The 23,045-nt window shown below is 35.4% G+C and overlaps 3 protein-coding genes and 1 long non-coding RNA gene across 7 annotated transcripts in view; 3 read left to right on the forward strand and 1 right to left on the reverse strand.

Annotated features, from left to right (window-relative positions):
- The first annotated feature begins 39 nt into the window (after positions 1-39).
- On the forward strand, positions 40-2,163 carry LOC105672575 (RING finger protein 37). Of its 2 annotated transcripts, none has more exons than XM_012367610.2 (3): positions 40-159; positions 236-871; positions 954-2,163. In XM_012367610.2, the coding sequence occupies exons 2-3, from the start codon at positions 249-251 to the stop codon at positions 1,822-1,824; spliced, it is 1,494 nt and encodes a 497-aa protein (XP_012223033.2). In that variant the 5' UTR covers positions 40-159; positions 236-248; the 3' UTR covers positions 1,825-2,163. The 2 variants fall into 2 exon arrangements, with proteins under 2 accessions (XP_012223033.2, XP_012223034.2); XM_012367611.2 differs by having other exon boundaries at positions 44-154.
- On the reverse strand, positions 1,858-18,911 carry Vps13B (vacuolar protein sorting 13B). 3 transcript variants are annotated; one of them, XM_067353381.1, is made up of 39 exons: positions 18,670-18,911; positions 17,883-18,183; positions 17,445-17,622; positions 17,268-17,346; positions 17,015-17,190; positions 16,804-16,907; positions 16,438-16,687; positions 16,055-16,242; positions 15,759-15,968; positions 15,538-15,676; positions 15,351-15,468; positions 15,134-15,276; positions 14,876-15,048; positions 14,631-14,807; positions 14,272-14,560; positions 14,003-14,165; positions 13,548-13,932; positions 12,831-12,966; positions 12,502-12,669; positions 12,206-12,423; positions 11,899-12,118; positions 11,621-11,822; positions 11,312-11,489; positions 10,896-11,222; positions 10,607-10,810; positions 10,385-10,500; positions 9,966-10,317; positions 9,766-9,885; positions 9,568-9,687; positions 9,212-9,475; positions 8,521-9,150; positions 8,352-8,447; positions 4,645-8,221; positions 4,115-4,519; positions 3,857-4,033; positions 3,609-3,779; positions 3,343-3,536; positions 2,917-3,258; positions 1,858-2,837 (listed from the first exon to the last, which is right to left on the reverse strand). In XM_067353381.1, exons 2-39 carry the CDS (start codon positions 17,967-17,969, stop codon positions 2,607-2,609), a joined length of 11,307 nt encoding a protein of 3,768 aa, XP_067209482.1. In that variant the 5' UTR covers positions 17,970-18,183; positions 18,670-18,911; the 3' UTR covers positions 1,858-2,606. The 3 variants fall into 3 exon arrangements, with proteins under 3 accessions (XP_067209482.1, XP_067209483.1, XP_067209484.1); XM_067353382.1 differs by having other exon boundaries at positions 18,342-18,911; XM_067353383.1 differs by lacking the exons at positions 15,759-15,968; positions 16,055-16,242; positions 16,438-16,687; ... (4 more) ...; positions 17,883-18,183; positions 18,670-18,911 and having other exon boundaries at positions 15,134-15,266.
- On the forward strand, positions 10,848-11,763 carry LOC136999411 (uncharacterized). Its single transcript, XR_010889796.1, has 2 exons — positions 10,848-10,987; positions 11,075-11,763. It is a non-coding gene; the product is annotated as an uncharacterized lncRNA (long non-coding RNA).
- A 153-nt stretch (positions 18,912-19,064) lies between the features above and the next one.
- Positions 19,065-23,045, forward strand: part of kl-3 (dynein heavy chain 8, axonemal kl-3) — a 43,196-nt gene continuing 39,215 nt past the window's right edge. Inside the window, exons 1-11 of the mRNA XM_067353395.1 lie at positions 19,065-19,418; positions 19,584-19,806; positions 19,915-20,066; positions 20,270-20,468; positions 20,553-20,716; positions 20,785-20,961; positions 21,325-21,546; positions 21,768-21,869; positions 21,962-22,108; positions 22,184-22,458; positions 22,530-22,869. Coding sequence (XP_067209496.1) covers positions 19,290-19,418; positions 19,584-19,806; positions 19,915-20,066; positions 20,270-20,468; positions 20,553-20,716; positions 20,785-20,961; positions 21,325-21,546; positions 21,768-21,869; positions 21,962-22,108; positions 22,184-22,458; positions 22,530-22,869 — 2,130 coding nt within the window. The 5' untranslated portion in view covers positions 19,065-19,289. The remainder of the gene's footprint in view (positions 19,419-19,583; positions 19,807-19,914; positions 20,067-20,269; positions 20,469-20,552; positions 20,717-20,784; positions 20,962-21,324; positions 21,547-21,767; positions 21,870-21,961; positions 22,109-22,183; positions 22,459-22,529; positions 22,870-23,045) is intronic.

Consider the following 23,045-nt stretch of genomic DNA (forward strand, 5'->3'; position numbering starts at 1 on the left):
AGAAGCAAGCTTCTGAAACCTGAGACATCTCTCGGCAGTGTTTATTAAACGAAACGCTTTTTTTCGCGCATGCGCTTGGAAATCGGCCTTAACCATAGACAAGTAGCCATAAAAAAAGAAAAGAGAAAAGTTTGTAACATCTTAACTGACAAGTGTATGGTAGTGTTACTAAATTTTTGTAATAATCGATATTGTGTGTAAAACATGTTTTTACATTAACATTTAATATTTCTAGAAATAAACAGGAAATGCTTTTGAATTTTTGTGATCCTCGTTTACGTCCAGAAATTAAATGCAGCACTATTAGCACAGAAGGATACGAAGTGACAAACTTAATAGATAATTCTTGCAAAGGGTTTCTGGCCTACTCTTGCATCAAACCACCAATTCACATAGATATCACATTTCTATGCAACATATGGATAAATCATATATTGATTTGGCCGTCTGTTGGATCACAAAAGTCTTCAGGGTTTCAGCTTTATTGTAAAAATACTAGTGATAAAAATACTTCATATACATTATTGTCCAGTGGATTTTTGAATCCCTGTGATACTGGATTACTATTTTATCCAGCTGATATTGATGCTGAAAAGATCTCTACACCAGCAAATTTCTTAAAACGATATATCAAAATCTCTATGCAACATTTAACTGCGTACGCTCAAGTTTTACGTATAACGATATGCAAAACGGAAAATTCAGTACCAGCACTAGGAAAGATTGAAGTTTGGGGTACAGTATCACCACGTTGTGGAAGAGATGTTGCAGCGAGTGCATATTCTTTGTGGGTCAAACATCAGACTGCATTAGCATTGCCAGTTGTTGAACATAAAACTGATATTACTTCTGCAAATGTCACAAGTAACAGGTATATATAATTATATGTAATTTCTTGTATAAATATATATTTACTTTCTTAATTAATAAAAATATTTTGTACATGTATGCAGACAAGAGGACCAAGCAATCTTTGAAGTTCCTGAAAGTTTCTTGGATGCTATTACATGGGAATTGATGACTCAACCAATTACATTGCCTAGTGGCAAAGTGATAGACCAAACTACATTGGAGAAACATGGGCAGAATGAAGCAATTTGGGGTAGACCATTATCAGATCCATTCACTTGCATTCCATTTAATGAGCATCGTAAACCAGTCATGGCAACTGCATTAAAATCACGGATTGACAAATTTTTATTGGACAATAGTAATATGAATGAGATAAAAAGTATACCGAGAGTCTTGGGCCGTGATTCAAGTTCAGCTTTGGCAGGAGACAGAAGAATAATGGAAGTATCAAAGTCTATGTTAAGTAATAACTCATTAAAGAGAACTGTGGAAGATACTCAATTGAATACATGCAAACAAGCGATAGATAATGATTCACAAGGAGCAAAGAAATTTTGTCATCAACTGCCAGCAGTTGTCACATGTCGTAAACAATCTACTGCCAATGCTAGTAAAAGATCGAAACAGATCGTAAAGAATCTAAATTTCTCCAAGTCAGTGCATAATAATTCTCATAGTAATAAAAATGATAAATCAGAAGTGCTGGTGGCCGATAATTTTGATAATTCTTTGGATAACGATGTCAGAACCCTATTATCGAACATGAAACGTTTCAACACGCCTGAAAAAGTAGAATTGCATGTATCTAGCAGCTGTAAATGTTGTAATAATAGTATTTTTTATAGACTTCCGTGCAATCATGTAATATGTAGAAAAGTGTTATTATCTATTGAAAATCAATGTAAATCTTGTGGGCTTTCATACAAATCGAGTGACGTTGAACGAATTCATGATAGTATTTCAAACAGATAGCAGTAAAATTATGAAATATTTTACACATATAAATAAGAATAATTCAGTTTTTTTATTTAATTCAATTCTTACTTGTCAAATTTCTTATCGACAAAAAATATATTGTATTTAGTGTATTGTAATATACTAAATCAGAATAATATATATATATTTATAACAATTCCAATGATGATAGACTTGCTTACAATGTTTTGGCACATACAACACAACTTACACTTACGGAAAGTTGACAATTATATGTGTAAATAATGTTTATAAAAATTTCTTTCTATTTCTCATATATATATATATACGACATTATATTATTTTTCATAAATAAAATTTATGTACGTCTTGTAATTTGTACGCTTGCGTAAGAATTAATAAGCCGCATTACATAAAATACTTTATATTATATAAATTACATGACTTAATTAGTTTTTATATGACGGATTTATGATAAATTTATATATTATAGATTCGTAAGATGTTTCTTACATAGAACAAAAGCGTCAATTGTGCAACATGTGACTCGATAAAAATAGAAGTGGGCATTCAAAGATTTTAGTATATATTAATTATTCTTGTGGGGGAGGATTATTTTTTGGAATTTTTTAAATGTATGTCATAATACTGCTTGTGCACATACACAACTTTACAAGCTCGAAATACATAAAACTCCCACAAAAAGTACCAATATATCAATATCCAGAAAACACATTGATTTCGGTTGCGTTTGATTCAATTTTGAAATATTTTTTTCAGTCAGAACACTTTTAATTACAATCAGTCAGAAATATCTATTACAAAACTGCAAAACCGGAACCCTGATTTTGTCGTTTGGCGATGTTGAATAGCGAAAGTAAGTAATTACGGGTATCCGGGCAAACGTAAAATGTAAGCGTGTGTTCTGGATGTGGGGATGCTGTCTCGAAGGTATCAGACTGTCTGTCGCTGTTCGTCGACACACTAGCTAAGCCAGTGCTGCTTGTCCGCACATACTCTTCAACTCGTGCTCTCATTTCTTGGTTCATCTGAAAGAGAAACAGTTTATATGTTAAATTTGTGATTTATATTTCACTATATTATATATTTGTAAATTTATTATTTTACCTCATGTTCAACTGGTGATAACGGTCTGCTGGATTGTATCGCGGCTGGCGGACAATACAAGCACAGCATCGTCGATTCCGTAATATGATCGACGCTTGTCAGTTCTTTCAGCGAAAATATCCGTTCTACACTGTCCTCTGCCATGTTAACGAGCAACAAAGCTTGTCGCGTTAGGACAAGTGTTACCGCGCGATTACTGCCCTGATGAATGACGTAGTCCGCGCTGGTTACATGAAGAATACTGTCGTGACTGTGATCGAGTAGAGGTAACAAACGCCAAGTGTATCGCACGGATGTGCTATTATTGCCACTAGTATATTGCACAATTGGCCTCTGACGTGGCTGTGAAAATATATAAAAATTAGCTTCTAATGCAATGGTCGAACACAAAATTGTACGAATTGAAAAACAATTGCTTGAATTTACTGCAGGTAACGAGTTCCATCCAGCTCCCTGTAGCAGCCCTTGACCAGTAAGAGCGACTAGCTCCGCAGCACCGCTCAGTGGTTTCGTAACGACGCCGACTAAACCGAGTCCGACTCCGGTGACCAAACTCTTGGTCGTCGCTTCACCCGACCACACTTGTTGCAGAGGATGATGCGCCAGGCCAGCCACAGCCGCTAATAAACAATTGAAAATTACATTTCACATAGACGAGGAGAGCGATATTTCTCATAATTAGAGATAATTACCAAGTAGACTCATTCCAAGACCAGTCAAGCCTTGATAGAGCCCTTGCGCCATGCCTTGAGGACGCATTCTACGCGACTCTTCTTGTCGCTGCAGATGTTCCTCGTCCAACGTTAAGCGATCCAAATTTCGCGCGACGCTGGACGCCAGTTTCGTTACGGAATTTACTGTACCTGGATACCATTGAGAGTCAAGACAATAATCTATCTTCAGGCACACAGAATTATGAGGGAGATATTAATTTCTATACCCGCTGTGACATGTTTCATCAAACTGGCTGATCCATGCGTAATTCCAACGATGAAACCCCACGGGCCTTGCAGCAAACCTTGAAATGGCAGCGAAACGAAATCTCGGAGGCCAGATCCAAGCGCTTGCGCTAAACCTCCTGGCGATCCAAGTATTTCTAGTGATCCAACCACCCAGCCTGTGGCGCGTGAAACAAGCACAAAATTTCGTTATTCGCTTCTATATTAAGTAAATATTGGTATATCGATGTATAGCCAACCTGCTCCAAATATAGCGCCTGACAGATAATGCATGGTGAGCGCATTGCCAAGTCGGTAAGGAGTGGTCAATAAGTTTTTCCTCTCAAAGGTGCCGAAATACAACGGAGAATGGTCCAAAGCGACGTAGAGCCGCACAGAGGTGTGAACGCTCAACAAAATAGATAGCGGTTCTATCACGAAATTTTGCAATCGCAACGGCTGACTTAAGATTCTCGAATCGATCATAATGTAATCCGGTATGCAGACTGCATTCGACACAGCCACCGTTTGCATCTTTTTGGGATTGTCGCCCAGCACCAAACGCGGTGATATCATTGAAGTTGCGTAATCCAGCAACTGCGTTATATACGTGTCCTCGATGTACGCGCTAATGGGCGCAATTTTCATGCGATATTCCTTCGATACTGCGAAGAAAGAAAATTTAATTCATGGATTATGTAACACACTTATTTGCTTGAAACGTTATTATACAGATATTTATTTTCTTTTATCGTCAGAGAGATATATATTTCATATATAAAATACATACTTATCATACTTCCGTTTATTTCCCAGACATATTCGATGGCTATCAAGGAATCTTGTTTAATCTTTTCCATATTTGCCATTAAACAGTTATTGCTGTAAAACACCACTTCTCGGTTTGGCAAGGGGTTTTGACTGATCAACACTACGGGAAAGTCGAAACCTCCCTGATCGAACAATTGATTATCTAATTGCAAGTCCCCTATGTAGCAACACATATTGATGAATCTGGCTCTTGAATTAACGGTAACGACCAAGTCCGCCATAGACAGGCTCGCGACTTCGATTCTTTGCGCATTTTCATTGACATCCTGAAGAATAAGAATAGTGCACGCGCGCAGATAAACCATTACAGAGCCTTCTTTGGGATTAGACGAATTAGCTTCGTTAGCAGATTTCAATCGATCCTCGTCAGCGCAAGCTTTTGCGTCCATCATTTTCGACATTAATGGTTTTGAATTCGATGACGAGGCAACCACCGATTCCGTCGGCAAAAGATCGTCTTGCGCTGAGAAGAAGCTGGTTAGCGATGTGGAGCTGCTCGAACTTTGTACATATGATAACAGTTTGTCGTCCTCCGGTCTTCTTGATGTAGAAAGATTGCCGTATGTCGCGTCGTCTTGCACCGCATTTTTCTTTCGCAGCAATCTGCTTCTAATATCCTGAGCGGATATTTCAATTTGAGAGATGGGCACGATGCTGATGTGAGTGGTGTAACAGCGACTCTGCATGATAAGCTTCACATCGCCGTACGAGGGCAGACGCAGATACTGATCGATCGGCGTGGACGACAACGCGGACAGATTTACGCCTCTCGACCATTTTAAATTCGTTCTTTTTTCCACCTGATCGTTCGGCACGGTGGAGAACAATAGGATATTCGACGCGCTTGGAACGGCAGTGTCGGGTAGTCTGTTGCTGACGCAGGGAAGAGAATAATGGAACGTCGCTCCACTGTCGACCTCGCACACCCACGTGAAGTGAGCGGTGTCCGGTAAAATTTCGCCGCCGTTTTCGTCGGCTTGTCCCAGTAGGATCTTGAAGCCGCAGGCGTTCTCGATTAACAATTGCGGATGATCATCGTTGTGTATCGCGATGAACGTGGTGCCTTTCTCCTCTTGCGTTGTCACGATGACGGGCATGGAGGAAGAGCCGTTCGGAATCGCGACTGACATGCGGCTCATAGCTTGGTCCACTCTGATCGGACAGGACCACTTGTGCCCGAGGCTGAGAGATACGTACAGCACGAGCGGCTCAACGTTGCTGTCTGTGTACAACGTGTACCACTGCACGATCGGCGTGCCTTGCTTCTGGTCTTCGGATGGTAAGATGTTCAGGCTGCAGGGTGTGAGATCGTGTGGCAGCCGCAGGTCCTTCGTCGCCTCGTGCACCGCCAGTGTGGCCACGCACAACTCCTGAGACGTCAGATTGACGATCACGTAGCTGCTCGTGATCCGAACCAGACGCATGTCTTCGTGCATGGAGGAACCGATGCTCAGGATGGACGCGCTGGTGCCGCAATCCACGAACGTCTTGATGTTCCCTTCCACCGGTATGTGGCCGTAGATTTGACACATGTAGAGGCTCTGCCCCCGCTCGGGTCGCGCCAACTGCAGCATTCGCGACATGTAGTAAGTATCGCCGATTCCGACGCCGATGTGGAAGGCGCCCTCCAGCTTGGGCGGCGTGGCTATGCCGTAGTGAGGGACTTGGCAGAGCTCTATATTTTCTGACACCAACGAGATGTGACATCCCAGCGAGTTCATCACGAAGCACCAAGGCTGCAGCTCCAGCATCAAAGTGCTGGAGACCAGTCCGGCGTCCTGATATTTTACTTGTACATGCGTCTGCGGCTGCTCCGCGGATATCCATTCCTCCGTGTCGTCTCCCTGGAAGGGCCACTTCACCTCGTCCTTTCGATCCTTGAGATCTCGCAGAATCTTGTCGATGTCCTCAACCACGGGCCGTCTGAAAAACTTTCGCTGATCGACGGAGCTGTACGAAAGCGGCACGTAAGGATCCGACGCGGAGCCGCTGGACCTCAGTTGAAACGTCAGCTGGTGAAAATGCTCGAATGTACCGGGACAGTATAATTGTTGGCATTCACCGCGACCGTTCACCGTGGTGGTCGATGACGTCTTCAGGGACGGCGTTTCTATCTGAACTCTCGCCGGCGCCGGTAAGTGCGATCTGATCATATAAAGAGGACTGAGTACGGCGAGGACTTTCATCTTATCTTGTATCATCTGCGTTACTATTCGCACCCAGATACTCAGGAATTGGCCGCGTTCTTGCAGGGGCACTTTTACGAGCCACGGCTGGCCCCACTTCACGTTAGGCTGCAGAGGAATGTCCCCGGTCCACGATAAATGCGTCAAGTTCGTGAAGCGCAGCCGCATAGCTATCTTCTTGTTACTTTCAAGCATAATGGATGATGGAAAACTCTTGCCGGGAATGGGATACACTTCCTTCGAGACCGTCACTTTCGAGCCGACCTCTGTCTCATATTTTACTAATCTCATTTCGAAATTGTCGGTTAGTTGGTTGGAAATCACGAGTTGGCCCGAAAAAGTCACGAGTTTTTGCGTGGCGGAAAGTGACGTAACGTTGACGAAAACTGCTGCGCCGATCACCGAATTGGTGAACTCGATCACTTGAATGCCATCCTTGTTAACGGGAAAGGGCCGACTCCATAGCCAGCCGTTCTCCTCAATCGATATCCGTATCATTTGATTACCAATTTGCCGCCACGAGTAAAAGTTACACTGTCTGCTCTCGAGAAGTATGCTGTCTCCAGTGCCGCTCTGGCCAAAACGAATGGAAACATTGCTATCGTTGGCGATTACGTAGCGCGTCAGAACTATTACGTTTTTCTCCTCTTCGTCGAAAGACGCCAGCCACAAACGAGCGGAAACTGCGAGGGTGTGAGTTATCGCTGGTCCCAACTTCAGCGTAAACGGGTTGCATGTCAACGACGCGTCCACCTTGTTCGATAACGACAGCTGGAATCTCCCTTCCAGAGAATCTAACACCTCCTGCATGGTTAGATGGCTGTAATCTAATACGTGGACGCTCAAAGTTCCGCCGACGTCAAGCAGCATGGAATCGTCCATCCATTTGTTAAGCACCAAAATAGCCCCCTTTTGTTCCACGGACATGAAACACTGTATTTCGGGAATTCTTCCGTTCAAGGTGTATCTGTCCAGCGGCGGCGGCAAGTTGTTATACACAGTCGTATCGATGTGATTGTACAGAGACACGTGAAGCACGCCGATATTTAAGGCAATCTGTACGTTCGGTATTATCAAGAGATTGAAGTAGGAATCGATGCGCAAACAGGCTGCGAGGGCACGAGCGGAAACGATGCTTTTCGTAAGCGGTCGTTTGTTGTGGGATAAAATAATCACACGCCATACGCAAGCCACTGCTCGCGCCGGTGCCTTGTCCGGTAGATCCAATCGATAGGAATCCGTTTCCGATAAGTAAAAATCTGCGTAACGCTGATACGACATGTGACTGTCGCTCCAATACTCAAGAACGCAGGGTACTTTGTCGATATAATTTCCATCGGTATCCATCGTCTGCAACATTCAGAGATTAAGAATACTATTTTCTCAGTAGCTTGGAAGCAGAACGAGAAAAATTAAAATCTTTCTTTTCAAGTTTCATTAATTCCAAATATTGATTCTGTTTCAAGGAGCTCTAACTTACTTCAAATGGGACAGGAGATATGTGTATCCTTGTTAACATTCGCGGTTGCGGATATCTCCAAGCCATCGCTTGCTGGGGATGAGCAAAAAATACTACCTGTAAGAAAAAATGTATTTAGCTTTTATTTTTATTATAATTGTCACTATAAGCGTACTAAAATTGTACTGACTTGATACGGAAAAGGTAATTCATCCGCAGTGCCGTCGACAAACTGGAACGCGCCTGCTTTCAAATCGTCCTTGTAATGCTGTTCAGTCGACAATACAATTTGCTTCTCATTTTTACTTTTGTTCGTAGAAAAGGAAGCTAACTCGTTGACAAGCAACTGACAATCTTGCATAACCATTTTTATAATTTTTATCTGATCCGGTCCGAAGTCAAGATACAAACTTTCGCTGTCTGCCTGTATTTGTATTTGCGGAATGATTTCGCTGCAGTACGAAGACTCCCAGAGCAAGCAAGTTGTTATGTTGCAACACCATGGATTTAATAACACTTTGATATTTCCATTTAAGATCGCAGATATAATGAAAGAATCTATGGATAGATTTGAATATATTCTGTCTGGTCTCAGCAGCGTCGACAGATTTCCATTTAACGATGCCAAACTGGTAATAATTTCTGCGCCAGAGTCAGTCTTTAAGGATATTACGATTTGCTTTGTACTTATATGTAGATCAGGTACATTGAATTTTCTGGATTTTGCCGATGTTGTTACATTTTGACAATCAACAGGCGCAGTTTCTTTTTCTTCTACAGGCACTTGCGTAACATCATTATCGAGAAAACACGATAATATCTAAAACATGGAAAAAATTGTTGAAAATGCACGCAAATATTTTACACACTTTGTGGATTACCTTGTTCTGTATATTGTAAAGTTGATTAAACCGAGACAAAGAAAGATGCACTTTCGTCGGTCGTCCCATTTCAATGAAAAATTGGCGGTTTCTACCCAGAATTGTTTCAGATTTCACTGTCGCAAAAGAAGGTGGAATACCCGTGTCTGGATGCGGATCACCGTGCTTTGTTTCTATCATATAAATTTTGAAATCCCTCTCAGTCGGTATCGTATTCAGATTTTGCGTATCGCCAAACGCTATCGTTATATCGAAACAAGATATCTACAAATTATACAATTATTAAATTAGTTGCAAGTTTATATTTAAATATTACATAACATATTAATTTTCTGCACAAAAATGCTAATCTATACTTGTATTTTTTTAGATAAATGTTGCTGGGAGAAATAAATATTCGGTTGATTGATCATCAGATAAAGTAATGGTTGTTTTACATTATTATTATCATCTTCGTTGTCAACTTTATAAACATCCTGAAAATAATTAATATTTTTTAACGATAATGTGATTGAGCAGTAATACTATTAACTTTTGTAATTATTTTTTATTACCTCGTCTTCTGAATCAAGAAATATATTTTGGACTTCATAAAGGATGAATGTTATCTTTCCACAATTTACTAAAAATTCGAAGGGTGGAAGTATCATAGTTTCAGCAACTGTCGATCTCCCCTGATACAAGAAAATTATTAATTTTATAGTAAATCGTAAAACAAATTATGAAATGTGACTTCCGTAAATTGAAAACTTACAATCACTGTCGAATGCATGCTAGACATTTCAAAATCAACGCCACTGTCTTTTGCAAAATCTAGGTCAGAATCATCTGACGTTTGTTTCAACCAACTCATTGGTTTGAGAGTTTGAGATCCCGAAGGAAATCTTTGAACTGCATTATTGAAGTTACTTTTATTCTCCATTTTCTCGAAACTCCCAGATAATAATGTTATAAATTCATTATTAAGCGTTGATATCAATTTAATTTGGTCTAAATTTATTGTCAATTCTATATCTGTAACGCAATTCACTTCCACGGCGCTCCCACAGACTATCGTGTCTGCTTTAAATGTGATAGCTGGTGCAATAATTAAGCAGAGATCAAATCTGGAATTTTATATTAAAATATTAGAACGCTGCACACCGATATTGTACGAATATGTTAATTACGTACTTTGTTAATACAGAAGATGTAGAGAAGTATGGATCCAGACTACTACCATTCCCGAGCTTATTCCATTCCAGTGCGGGATTTTCATTCATTGTATACAAATACGATTGAGACATTCTCTGCGACAGTTAAATAATAATTAACACCACATATACGATATAAAGACATGCAAAAATATATAAAATTTTTTTGAGATTTCCAGAAAATAATATATTTTTTACAAACCTTATTAATGCTTAGCTGATAATTCTTCCATGTAGTAGTGTACGCGCACACTCCTTTGATGCAAATTTGATACTGGCGATCTTCCACAGCCGAACCTGGTACATTTAATATATTTGCTTGAGCAGCCAGTTGATATATGTCAGTTCGCAATGGGGTTCTGCAAATCGGATTTTCCGCATCCGGTGTGATCCGAATGCCGTCCAACTGCAATATAAAAAAAAATAACTTTAAATATTACATCATCAAGAAACAAAATTATTACAAAAATTATCCGAAAGTATGTTACAACCTGAAGCATCAGTAAATCATGTTGCAATTTCTTTGTATTAGTCAAAGCTGGCATCATAAGTCGAAATCCTTTGAATTCCAAATGTATCAATGGTAATGATTCATTATTCAAGTTTGTTATTCCAGTTAATGGTGTCGCCATACTTTTACTGCGATTGATTTCCGCACTTTTCTCAACAGACGAACTGAGGCATGCAAAAGGCTTTATCAATTGGGTATACTTGGTGATTACACTAAGCGGCAAGATTACATCGACCATTTGCATTTTAATAAGTATTTCGGAAATGTAGCCATTCGTGGTTAATGTTGAGTCCGTCAGCAGCTCTTTCTAAATATTCAAATATAGAAGAAGTATTTTTAACCTATATATAAACAATTTTTTTAAGCAAGATATTGAATAATTAAATAACATCCTACTTTTTGAGACTTGTAACGTTTCTGAGTACCCCAACGTGTGTAGACATTTCCTGACTTCGCACGCGTAAGTGTAAAACTTATGAAACCAGAATCATCACCTTTTTCTAAATTATCTTCCCTTCCGCAAAGCACTAGCCCCGCATATTCGCCAACATCCCAAGTTAATGCATGTGGACTTCTATTAAGTGACAAAATACATGTAAAAATTAAACAACTATTGCGTGCGACAAAATTACAAATTTTCTAGAAACTGCCGCTCATTAAAGTCAAATATACGTACAAATATTTTAGAGAAGTCAATTAATTTACCTGACATAATGAAATATCGTAGCTGTCGTTATTTTACTTTTCAGTTGCATATAAACTGATTGCAAGTCCAAAGATGTTATAATATCCTCTAGTTCTAACATCAGTTTTAAAGATGTGTCCGCTTGCCCCATAATGTATAATTTTACTGCCACTTTTGTTATGGTCCACTGAATCCACGCCGTTACAACTAAACCGTCCTTTTCTACAAAAAAAAAAAAAAGTATGTTAGCTGCAAGAACAATGAAAAAGACAAACATTTGAAGAGACATTTAGCTCACCATATCCTTGCTCGTCTTTCGACGTGGATACAGTCGAATTGGTAGTCGTGTCTTCTTGATACATTATTTGAGTTGGGGTGGACGGAGTTTGAGGTATGACAGGGAGAACAATTTGCGCTTCGTTGCTTATCTGAGATGTGATTGCGTGGTCTTCTCGAGAGTGGCATAAAGTTCGTAATAATTTTATGAGACTTAAAGCTATATTGCTCATAAAGATGACCTGAAAAACAGAAATGCATTTTGAAAATTACACGTTTATATTATATCAGTATTATTTTAGAGAACCAAAAAGAATTTAAATGAATACCTGCTCTTCCGAAAGTGAAATGATGATAGGAGAATTGTCAATATGTACACAAATGCTTAAGGCAGTAAGCGTGTTTGATGCAGTTGCGGCTGTTTTAGTTGTAAGAGCTACTGTAGCATTTAACGTCACTTTTTTAATAAAATTCTTTTGTGTCCGTTGTTGCAATGTATAACAATGAAAATCGATCAGACTCAATGTCCATGGAAAACTTTGTACTTCTGAAATAGTAATAACATTGGTATTAAATCATCACTTATTTTTCTTTTTAGTAAAATTTTTTATGAATTATTACTTACGATATGTCCACATAGATTCTGGTAGTTTAACCGGAAGTTTCTGCAGATATGGGCTAAGTAACTCAGCGTTCAGATTAGACGAATGTATAAGAAGACTTGGTAATTTTATTATCATTATTTGTAGATCTTGATTTTCTATTACAGACTGGTCTTTGGCTTGTTCTATGCCTTGTAATATATTTTATTAATTATTTTTATGATTTCTACAACTGTATTAATATTTATTAAAAAGACAGGAATCAACAATAAAAGAAGTCATTGAAAGATTTAAAAACAATTTTCGATTTGATCCCCGCCTTTTTTTATTCGTCTATAATCAAATCATTTACCATCGGCTCCAATACCGCTCATTGTATCAGATGGTATGTAAATGATAATATGTCCTATATAACCACTTAGTACAAGGCTGCACCACCACGAATACGATTCCGCCAATTTGACCAGTATTCCCGATTTCTGTAAGTTCTATCATAGACCATTTATATTTATTAGAACATAGTATTGCGCCCGCTACATGTGAATAAAATGTACATTTTAACATTCTAGATCGTTATAAAATTGTAAAATATAAGATTTCAATGCATTACAGTAAAGTTCTAAGTTCATCAAATGATATGATATAAGATTCTAAAGCATAAAAATGAATAAAATGTACATTAACGTTGTACATTAATTTTAACATTATAATATTTAATATATTTTATTCATTTTTATGCTTCAGAATCTTATGTCATATCATTTGATGGGACTAGAACTTTACTATGATGCATTCAAATCTTATATTTTAGAATTCTAAACCATTTCTTTGTTTAAAATATAAGATTTCAGTGCATTGTAGTAAAGAAATTGTACATTCTAAAATTCTAACCTAACCTAACAAATGTTATGATATAACATTATAAAACATATATTTTATTCATTTTTATGCCTTAGAATCTTATATCATATCATTTAGTGGGCTCAGAACTTTATTGTGATGCATTGAAATCTTGTATTCTAAAATTCTAGATCATTTCTTTGTTTAAAATATAAGATTTCATTAATACTTCTTGCTCTCCTTCCATTTTAGATTCGCTTTTCCTTTGTGTTTCATCATTTCGCAGCGTTTTCGATTTTTCCGTAACTGCTGATTTTCGTTTCTCTTTGTCTGATGAACTGTGCACACTCTCATGTAAACTCGGAAACGTCTTTTTCCGCGTGCCTGTGTCAGACGATGTACCTTCAGTGATCAACTGACTATCTGAACGTAATACATGTACACTTCCCAATCTGTTACAAGTGGCACGATATTCCAGCCATTCGAAGAAAAGAGGATCCAATGAAGCTCTGATTTCGGCGATTTTAAATGAGACTAGTGGTGGATGTGTCTGTAGTTCGACATTCTTAGGAAACTGTATCACGGCAGACAGAAGAGGTACATTTTCTGCATCCCTAAAAATATGATTTAATTAGTCAAAATTTCTTAAATTACCTTACATACATTAGTAATATATATACAGACTTGCTGTCATGATTTTCTGGACCCGAAAGAATAAAGGCTTGCTGAGAATCATTGAGAGCAAATACTTTTATAGAATTTACATTCACTTCGTTTGATATTGTAACCGAAGATGATATATTCTTACAGTTTATATTTTCTAGATATAATTCTAAATATACTGGACCTGCAAAACATTAATAATTTTTTAATTATATTTAAAAATGTAACACTCAAAATTTATAAAGTAATTGACTTGATCTAGTAAAATGTAATATTTGGCATTTACATACATTTTTCCTGACAGGCGTCGTTAAAAAGAGTGGAACACATAAGTGGATTTGCAGTATCCGCAGAACTAAGAACGGAAGTTACTATAGACACGGCAGCCATTAATTTTGCCTTAGTTCCTGTGATAGTAATGCTATCTGATTGAAAGGAGTATGATTTTTGAACCATATCCATATCTCGCCAATATTGAGGGTACAGTAAAACTTTTGAAAAAGCTTCCACTGAATAAGGCATTACTATTAAAGTATCACATGTCTTTGTTAAATGCAGTTGACTTTTTGCTCCAATTACCTATAAGAACATTTCGATATTAAACTTATTGAAGGTATTATAATAAAATTGCGCATGAAAGTTTGCTCACTTGTATATCAGTAATCGCATGGCACTGTGTAAACATTTCTACCGACAGCTCTGTCAATTTTGACGCACAAGCCACGAGTCTAAAAGGATACATAGGCTGAACTGTAGTGGCGCTTGTTTCATCACATTCGATGCTCACAAAAGGATCATCCGTAAGAGCTGGAGCTAATGGAGTAGTCTGGAAAAACAAGTTATTCATACATTTAAAACAATCGGTAGGTAAAATGTGATAAAGATATCTCTTACCCGAGTTTCAATAATTTTACGTTGCCGTGGCATGCCTATAACGCAATGATCTGCTAACTGTAATTGCAGCGATGCCCTTTTCAGAACTAATTTTGTTTCTGTCATCGATACGTTCTCCCTGAGTGCTTCGTATTCTTCCAATGTAACGGGGGGTAGCTCGTCGATAAGAGGATCTGAAATTGAAATTTGCAGAATCACAATTTTTATTTAGCATAAAATTATAATTGAAAGTGCATCAGTATCGTCACCGATATTCACCTGGTTTCGTTACAAGGTAGGGATCGTAATCGTATTTTGCTGCGGCTTCTTTAATGGTATCAATACGATGAAAAATGCCAGAGCATAATCTGACCGTTAGATCTCCAGCTAGATACCTTACGACTCTGCGTTCCTGAAAATTGCTGCAAAAGGTAAGTTGTTTATAGAGACTTTTTTCCACGTTTTGCACATAGTCGTATAAAAATTTCTGAACCACCTGTATTCGAAGTTTGACCCAAGCTCGAGCAATCTTTCGGGCGTTATATCGTCGGGCAATTCCATGTAATAAACATAATCCATCACAAACGCCGGACATCTTTCTAATAATTTTTCAACTGGAAAGAATAAACTTTATTACTTTCCATAAAATATTATGCATGCCTTTTTAATAGATTATATCATACCCGAGGCTGTCGCTAAGTGATGATCTATTCCTTGCTTGTAGTCTCTTTTTTTTCCCTTGTTTTCTACTGCTTCTTGGTCAAATAATGAATCTTTCAGATAGTCATTATTTAAGTTCCCAGCTGTTATGTAAAGCGGTGGCTACAATAATAATTCGCTATTCAGCATTTCATTTAATTTCGCGTATGTGTATATATCCGGCAATAATAACTAATCACTTTACTTGTACTCCGTCAACAACTTCTAGATGTCCGCAACTGCACGTTCCTCGTGGATAAAGCTGTATACATGTCACTCCCACTTGGAAGGTTGTCATTGTAATTCCTTGAAGTAAAGTATCTATCACAACTCCGTTTAACCGAAGTGATAAAAACGATTTGTACCTAAGTTTCCGAGATTTATAAAATAATTGCTCTTTGACACTTTCAACAGTCTGTAAAAAAAAAACGCATAAACATTATTTCCAACTTATCTATGACGCAAAAACGATGTCTTTTGAAGAAACGCATTATGTTATACCTTAAATGTTAAAGTAGCATCATCTATATAAACACCTAAATGTATTGTATGACCAGAATATGCTATTTCTTGCTCGTTGGACCAATCGTTATCCCAATCACCGGGCAGAACAGATGACACCATGTTCCATGCCCAACCACCCCACCCAACTGCATCTGTAGCAGTTCCTGCTATCTGACTTGTATCATCTAAAAAAAAAAAGGTATTAATATTATTACCGAGTAAGCAAAATGTTAGCAATGCTGGCGTATTAACAATTTTATCAAATTTACTATCACTGTCAATATTGCTAACATTTGACTATATATATATATATATATATATGGAATAAATTTTCAAAAAATAAATAAATAAAAACTATGAAATAAAAAACAATACTAAACCTTGACTAACGTCTTCTCTCTCATCCACCGTAATGGAAGATTTTTCTTTGCATGGTGGAAACTGTTTCGTTTGTAGTGCCAGTACTAAAGCCGCCAATCTAAGAAGCATCGGTACTTGCTGTTCAGTCATACTAAATTCCATTTTTTCGCAATGAAGATCGAGTCGTGTGATAGATGCTCTTTTCGAAATATTGCTGTGATAGTTTATAATCATGCGAATGGTCATTGAACATCGATATAAAACGGGATCCTACATTAATTAATATTCAAATTAGTTTCTTCCTTAATTAAGTTACGTTTTCTTATTTCTTATTTTGTTTACTTATTTCAAAATATACGTGCAAAATATTAATCTGAGCTAATTACTTGATATATCTCTATTTTTCCTGATGCATCCATTTTATCTAAGCACAATGTCAAATCCTGGATAGTAATAACCTTCCTCAGCATCACTTCTTGATTGTTGACTTCTAAACATGAATATTATACATATTAAAATAATTCAATCATAATTTTATATTAATGAAATAAAAAAATATCAATTTTACTCAAATTTATATGGATAAAAAATACGCACCGGTAAATGCTGGCTCCCATTTATTATCAACAGTTTGCATGCTTAAAAATCTCACATTTACACTAAGCACAATGTCTTCTTCTACATATTTTAAGATCAGATTGTTACAGTGAATTGTAATATTATTAATGACTTTTGTAACTATACTTTTTATGTACCCAGGTGGAGCTTCCTCCCTGAAAAATTAATGTGTTACGTTATGTTGTTAATGAATACCAAGTTTTACGATCATCAGATTATGATAGCTACTTACTGCACCATCTCCTTTCTTTTCTGTAACGTAGCTGTACTAGTTTCTGTGGTGCTTTCATCTTTCAATTTTAAAATACACTCTGTAGACAAAAAATATAACATGCTTTATATATTAAGCATTTGGCAGCTTTTATTAGACAGAATTAATATTAAACAGAATTATGACATTGTAACTTACCTATAGTATTAATGGTAACAACTATTGGTTCAGAAGTAATTTTTACCCATGGAACATGTATCAATAATTCGTGTATGTGTCCACTGACAAAGACGAATGGAAGATTCAGTTGTTCTTCCAATACTTCTAATCTTAGATCTAGGTTCTGAAATGACGCATCTCCACCCCACAAGGATACCTGAAAAAAAAAATATTTCCTTTTTTAAAATATCTTAAAGAATTATTAACTTCATTTTAGAAAGTATTACTTTCTTATTTTATACATACTAATTCATTTCTTACTCTAGAATAAAAACAATTGATATCATTTTGTGAATTGGATAATATAATGCATATATTTCTATATTTATACATTTAACATTTGCTTTTTTTGTTTCAAAAATTATTCATATAAGAACTAATATAAATTTTACATGTAAAAATCCAACTTATATTTACCTGTGATTGTTCCGGCTTAAAATTTTTCACATATTTTTCTACATAACTGAGAATTACTGGTGTTATATAAGATTCCAATTTAAACATTGTGTTTGATAGAGCAAAACATCTAGCATATTTTTATAAGCTTTTTTAATTAAAGATGCCAAAGATGTTCTTTTATCACAATTCTTTTCTTTGATTTTTCATAGTATTGAATAAAGTAATTTATAATTTATACCATTTTTGTCCAACATAAATGCATGTAATAATTTGGAATGGATGTCATATATTTTAACATATACAATACATGTAAGTTTTTCTGAAAATGAAATAAATATAGGTTATTGTATAATATTAAACGTCAACTTTTAGTTTGATACTTTGATATTATAATGTAATATACAAAGAATAAAAATGCAAACTTTGAATAAAACATGCTTAATAAACAATATAAATATAATTATTAGTGATACATACATTGTCTTATCAAAGATGTTTCTTATCAAAAACAAAAATGTGTGAAAACATCAGACACATTAAATATAATTAAAATAAATGCAACTTTTTAGAACCGTGTATTTTTATCATTTTTAATTTGGTTTATATAGTATTTATAAAAAAAATGGGATATAGAATTATTATAAAAAGTTTGAAAGAAAACAAGTTTATTTATAATTAAGCTTTTCAGCAAATGGCATTCACATCCCATTATCTAGATTTTTAATGTGATCTGAATATTAGATAAGTAAATATTGAAATAATTCAATGTCACAGCTGATCGTACACCTGCTAAATGACAACTCACGTAATTTTGGCAAACATACGTCACAAAACTATTACATGACCACGTCTTTTGCCGCAAAATAAATATAGCAACAGCATTGATTTTGCCAAATAAATGTTTCTAAAGTTTAAGTTAAAATTTCAATTGCAACTATTTTGTGATTTATCTATTCATACATTGACTTATGTTAACCTCTTTTCCGCGACGTACTGTTTCCAGGTCGGATGCACAATTTACACGATGACAGCTGTAAAACGCATGCGCGAGAGATAATCCTTCTAGGAGCGAAATTAGAATTTTTCAGATTCGAAAAAATTTGTATTACATTAAATTTCTTCAAAATTACCGTTTTATTGTTATATTTTTATATTTTATGACAGTATTAGAATATTTTACAAAAATTACAAAAGTAAATCAACGAGTAAAAAGTGAAGTAAATGTAAAAAAAAATGTTCAAAAAGAGTCTCTTTATTTTTAAATTTTTCAAATACTTTACGACGTTCATTTATTTGTACATGTCGTTTTATGCATAATTTCTGACTGATCTATGAATTATCAGGATGAAACACATGCTTAATATATCTGTAATTGTAAAAAATTGTATCCCTTAAATAGTTTTCTCTTTACAATTTTTCGTCATAATGGCAAATACGTATCCCGCGTCGCGGGATTATACAAAACCTGCTATTAATCAGCGAATTGCTGAATTAGTAAAGAGAAGAATTGGTACACGAGAAGATTTACCTATGGAAAGCACAAAAGAGCGTCTCGTAAGTACTTTCACGAGTTATTATATTTTCATTGATAGTCTCGATACATATGCATCTTTTCAAGAATGTTATTACATATGCATTATACGGTCTGCAGGGGATTACCGTAATCAAGTTATTATAGGTTAGGTTACGTTTCGCAAATATAGATATTTATATTTTTAGGCAAAATTCAAAGAGATTCGCAATGCTAGGCAAGGATTATTGAAAGTTACACATCGACACGTCTTGGAGATGGTAGCATACATTTTGAACACAGACGCCGAGATGCTGGAAGAAGGGATTCTTGATAAAGATGAATATGTAAATGTATTTAGCAATTTTTTTGCCGAGGGTGGAAGACAAGCAATTCTTATATATTTTCAACCTATGAGTTCTCCAACATTTGGTAATGATTGATATTCTTATTGATGTTTTTTTCTTTGTTATATGAATAACGATGATCATGTCTTTTCATTATACCATAATTTTATACGTGAATTCTACACAATCTCAGAATCTGGTCGATGGACGCCGCGACTTAGCAAAGAACAGCAAGTTGTACGTTGTTGCATAACGGATGGTACCACCGAAGAGTTTTCAGGAAAATGCGTTATAGTTTATCGACTAAAGTCAAATCTCGAGTTTGGAGTCAAGCATTTACTCGACGCAAGTATCTTAATTAAAAGTTGACGTTTACGTGACACGTTACTTTAAATTTACATTGCATTTTTTGAATGATAGAAATAATTAAAACAGAATTATTTTCATTAATATTTACATTAATAAAACGCAGAAATTTGTGCATCTTTTTTTTGGAATTTATCTCTAAACTTTTTTATGCTGCTTCATATATTTCACGTTCTATGTAGGAAACATATTATGCTTATGCCGAAGTAGATCCTATATCAAAAAGTGCATTGGCAGCTATATCTGATTTAATTTCACGATTGCACGCACGAACGTTAATTGTTAACACGCAATGGGGAGAATTGTCGAAAAGTGAAATCGGAGGAAAGATAAGAGATGATTTTATAGGCGATTTTAAAGATTTCTGCGAATTTCTTAGTAGTAAATAACTTACAATTTATATTTATTCAATTATTACGTGTATTTTTAATTGCTGAAATATCAGTTTGTTTTATCTTTTTATAGTGACAAAGATAGATTTGGAAAGTATTATATGCTTCCACATTAACTGGGATCTTTATCAGAAATATTTAGCTCATCCCGAAACAATTAGAAAAAGCCTTCGTAAACCGGACGTTATTGAAGCAGCAGAAGCTGATGTCCAAATATGGATGAAATTGATGGAACGGGTATAATTTTTATTAATTATATTTCTTGACACAGGTTGATTTTGTGATTTTATCGAACGTTCTTGCAGGCTATCGTTGAGAGCCAGCAATTGCGCAGAGAAACTGAAACTGTAGGACCGTCCGTGGAACTTGCATATTGGCGGAGATTACTTGCTCGATTTTCATCAATAATAAATCATTTAAAATCTCCTTACACTCAATCGTTTATAAAATTGCTAACAGAGGCGAAATCGAAACTTATTAAGGTAAAGAATATAAAATACTTAATTAACTAAATATATTATATTATACGCGCAAACAGATACATATTGGCAAAAAATAAATAAAATATTATTAAATTTGAATCGATAGAAAGCTATTTTATGAAATGGGATTCATAAAGTCAAAGCACAAGTCTTGTTTTAATTTAAATATTTTTTTATAAATTTTAATTTCTCTTTGTTCTCACAATCGGTGCATATTACCGCTGCTTTGTATTTTTTTATATCTGTCAATTTGTTTGATTTTGTTTGTAAAATATAATGGCAATAAAAAGCTGAGTGCAGAGTAGAAAGAAGAATTCAGTTTTAAAATAATAGTAATATACAAATTAAAGTTTTTACATACAGAAATGGAAGAAATTAGAAGATCATGCCACAACGATACATATTTTATCGCAAGATAATGTGAAGTATCTGTACTCCTTAGAAAAATTTACACAGCCATTGTATAGATTAGATCCAACAAAAATAGGAGATTATTTACCAGCACTCATGTATGCTGTAAGGATGATTTACGTTACGTCGCGATTTTTTAATACAAGAAAGATGGTAACTGCAGTATATGTAAAGGTATGTTTTCGGAATTAATTACCAATCAAAATTTAAAAATATTAATTTAAAACATTCAGATGGTTTTAATTGCAAAATTATTTTTTAAAGATTATAAAATTGCAATTATTAATTGATTATAAAATTTACAAAGTTGTGTAAGAATTTTTATTGCGATAAATTACGTTAGTCTTTTTTTTTTTGTTTTTACTATATTATGTCAATTTATTATTTTTTTTTAGATAACAAATCAAATGATATTAGCGTGTAAAGCATACTTGACGGAGAATGGAAAACTGAGCATTTGGGATGAATTGAAAGGTACTATGATATCTAAAATAAAGGTAAATGAAGCAAATTATATAAAATTAATGCTTTTTGTCTTGTAAATTAATCCTGCATAATTTAAACTATAAAATCAGTAATTATTTTGCAGGATTGTATTAAGCTATGTGAAACGTATCACGAATGTTACGACAATATGTGCAAGGAAGTCGAAGAATCTCCCGGGGAGAAGCCCTTTGAAGTATCCGAAATGTATGTTTTTGGAAAGTTTGGCACTTTTAAAACAAGAATAATAAAAGTAAGTAAATAAGAAAATTAAAATAAGTCATAAAATCTGTGCTGAGTTATTTTTTATTTGCGATATATAATACAGATCATGGACATCCTTGAAACAGCATGGATGTACTCTATTCTGCACAGTTCCACTATAGAAGGAATTGATACGTACGCGCAAAAATATACTAGTTATTTCAAAAAGATTTCGTCGCAAAAGTACGATCCCTTGGATCACAGAAAATTTTATTTCGACACTGATTACGATGAATATAAAAAAAGTGTGGCAGAAACCGACATTGAACTTCGAACATTCTTTCACAATTTCATTGCCCTTGTACCGAATATAACACAGGTGTTAGAAATAATTACTAGGTAGGTTTTTGTGAACTATTTTTGAGCCTTTAATTATGCCATGAAATATATTCTAATTTGTGCTCTTTTAGATTTCAAAAATTGAATCTTAAACAACTGAGAATTGATAGAAAGTGCTTAGAACTCGTAACGATGTACGAACGAGAGATTGAAAATGTTCGCGATAGATATAATGAAGATAGATCTCATCCATGCCTGTCAAGGAACATTCCACCCATTGCTGCTAGAATCCTATGGATTCGTCAATTATCGAAACGCATTGAAGTTCCTATGAGTATGTTTAAATCACATCAAAAAGTGATTGCTCACGAGTCTATGCAGAAGTGCATTAAGATGTACAATGCGCTCATCAGCGTGTTCATCCATTACGAGTTAATATATCACAAAGCGTGGTACGATTCGGCTGACATTGTAAGTTAATGTTTAAGCTTCCAGCTAATTGTTATTAGATATGTTTTTTTCTGTTATTTGAGATAAATAGACTTGAAAATATTTTGACTGAAAAACATTTGATAAAATTTGAAATACGCAATAAATTTTTGCTTCTTAAAAAGATAAACTTCTAAAGATAGCAAATTTTGGAAATA

This window comes from Linepithema humile, chromosome 4, assembly GCF_040581485.1.
Source record: "Linepithema humile isolate Giens D197 chromosome 4, Lhum_UNIL_v1.0, whole genome shotgun sequence".
NCBI classification, from domain to species: domain Eukaryota; kingdom Metazoa; phylum Arthropoda; class Insecta; order Hymenoptera; family Formicidae; genus Linepithema; species Linepithema humile.

What these genes read in the sequence shown, in the direction of transcription:
- LOC105672575 (XM_012367610.2), top strand. Translation starts at nt 249, where the DNA reads ATGCTTTTGAATTTTTGTGATCCTCGTTTACGTCCAGAAATTAAATGC. An exon ending in GCAAATGTCACAAGTAACAG is followed by an intron (nt 872 to 953) that starts GTATATATAATT and finishes ACATGTATGCAG; the next exon opens with ACAAGAGGACCAAGCAATCT.
- Vps13B (XM_067353381.1), bottom strand. Translation starts at nt 17,969, where the DNA reads ATGTTTAAATTGGAATCTTATATAACACCAGTAATTCTCAGTTATGTA. An exon ending in ACATCTTCTGTATTAACAAA is followed by an intron (nt 10,318 to 10,384) that starts GTACGTAATTAA and finishes ATAAAATTCCAG; the next exon opens with ATTTGATCTCTGCTTAATTA. An exon ending in GATGAAACATGTCACAGCGG is followed by an intron (nt 3,780 to 3,856) that starts GTATAGAAATTA and finishes AATGGTATCCAG; the next exon opens with GTACAGTAAATTCCGTAACG.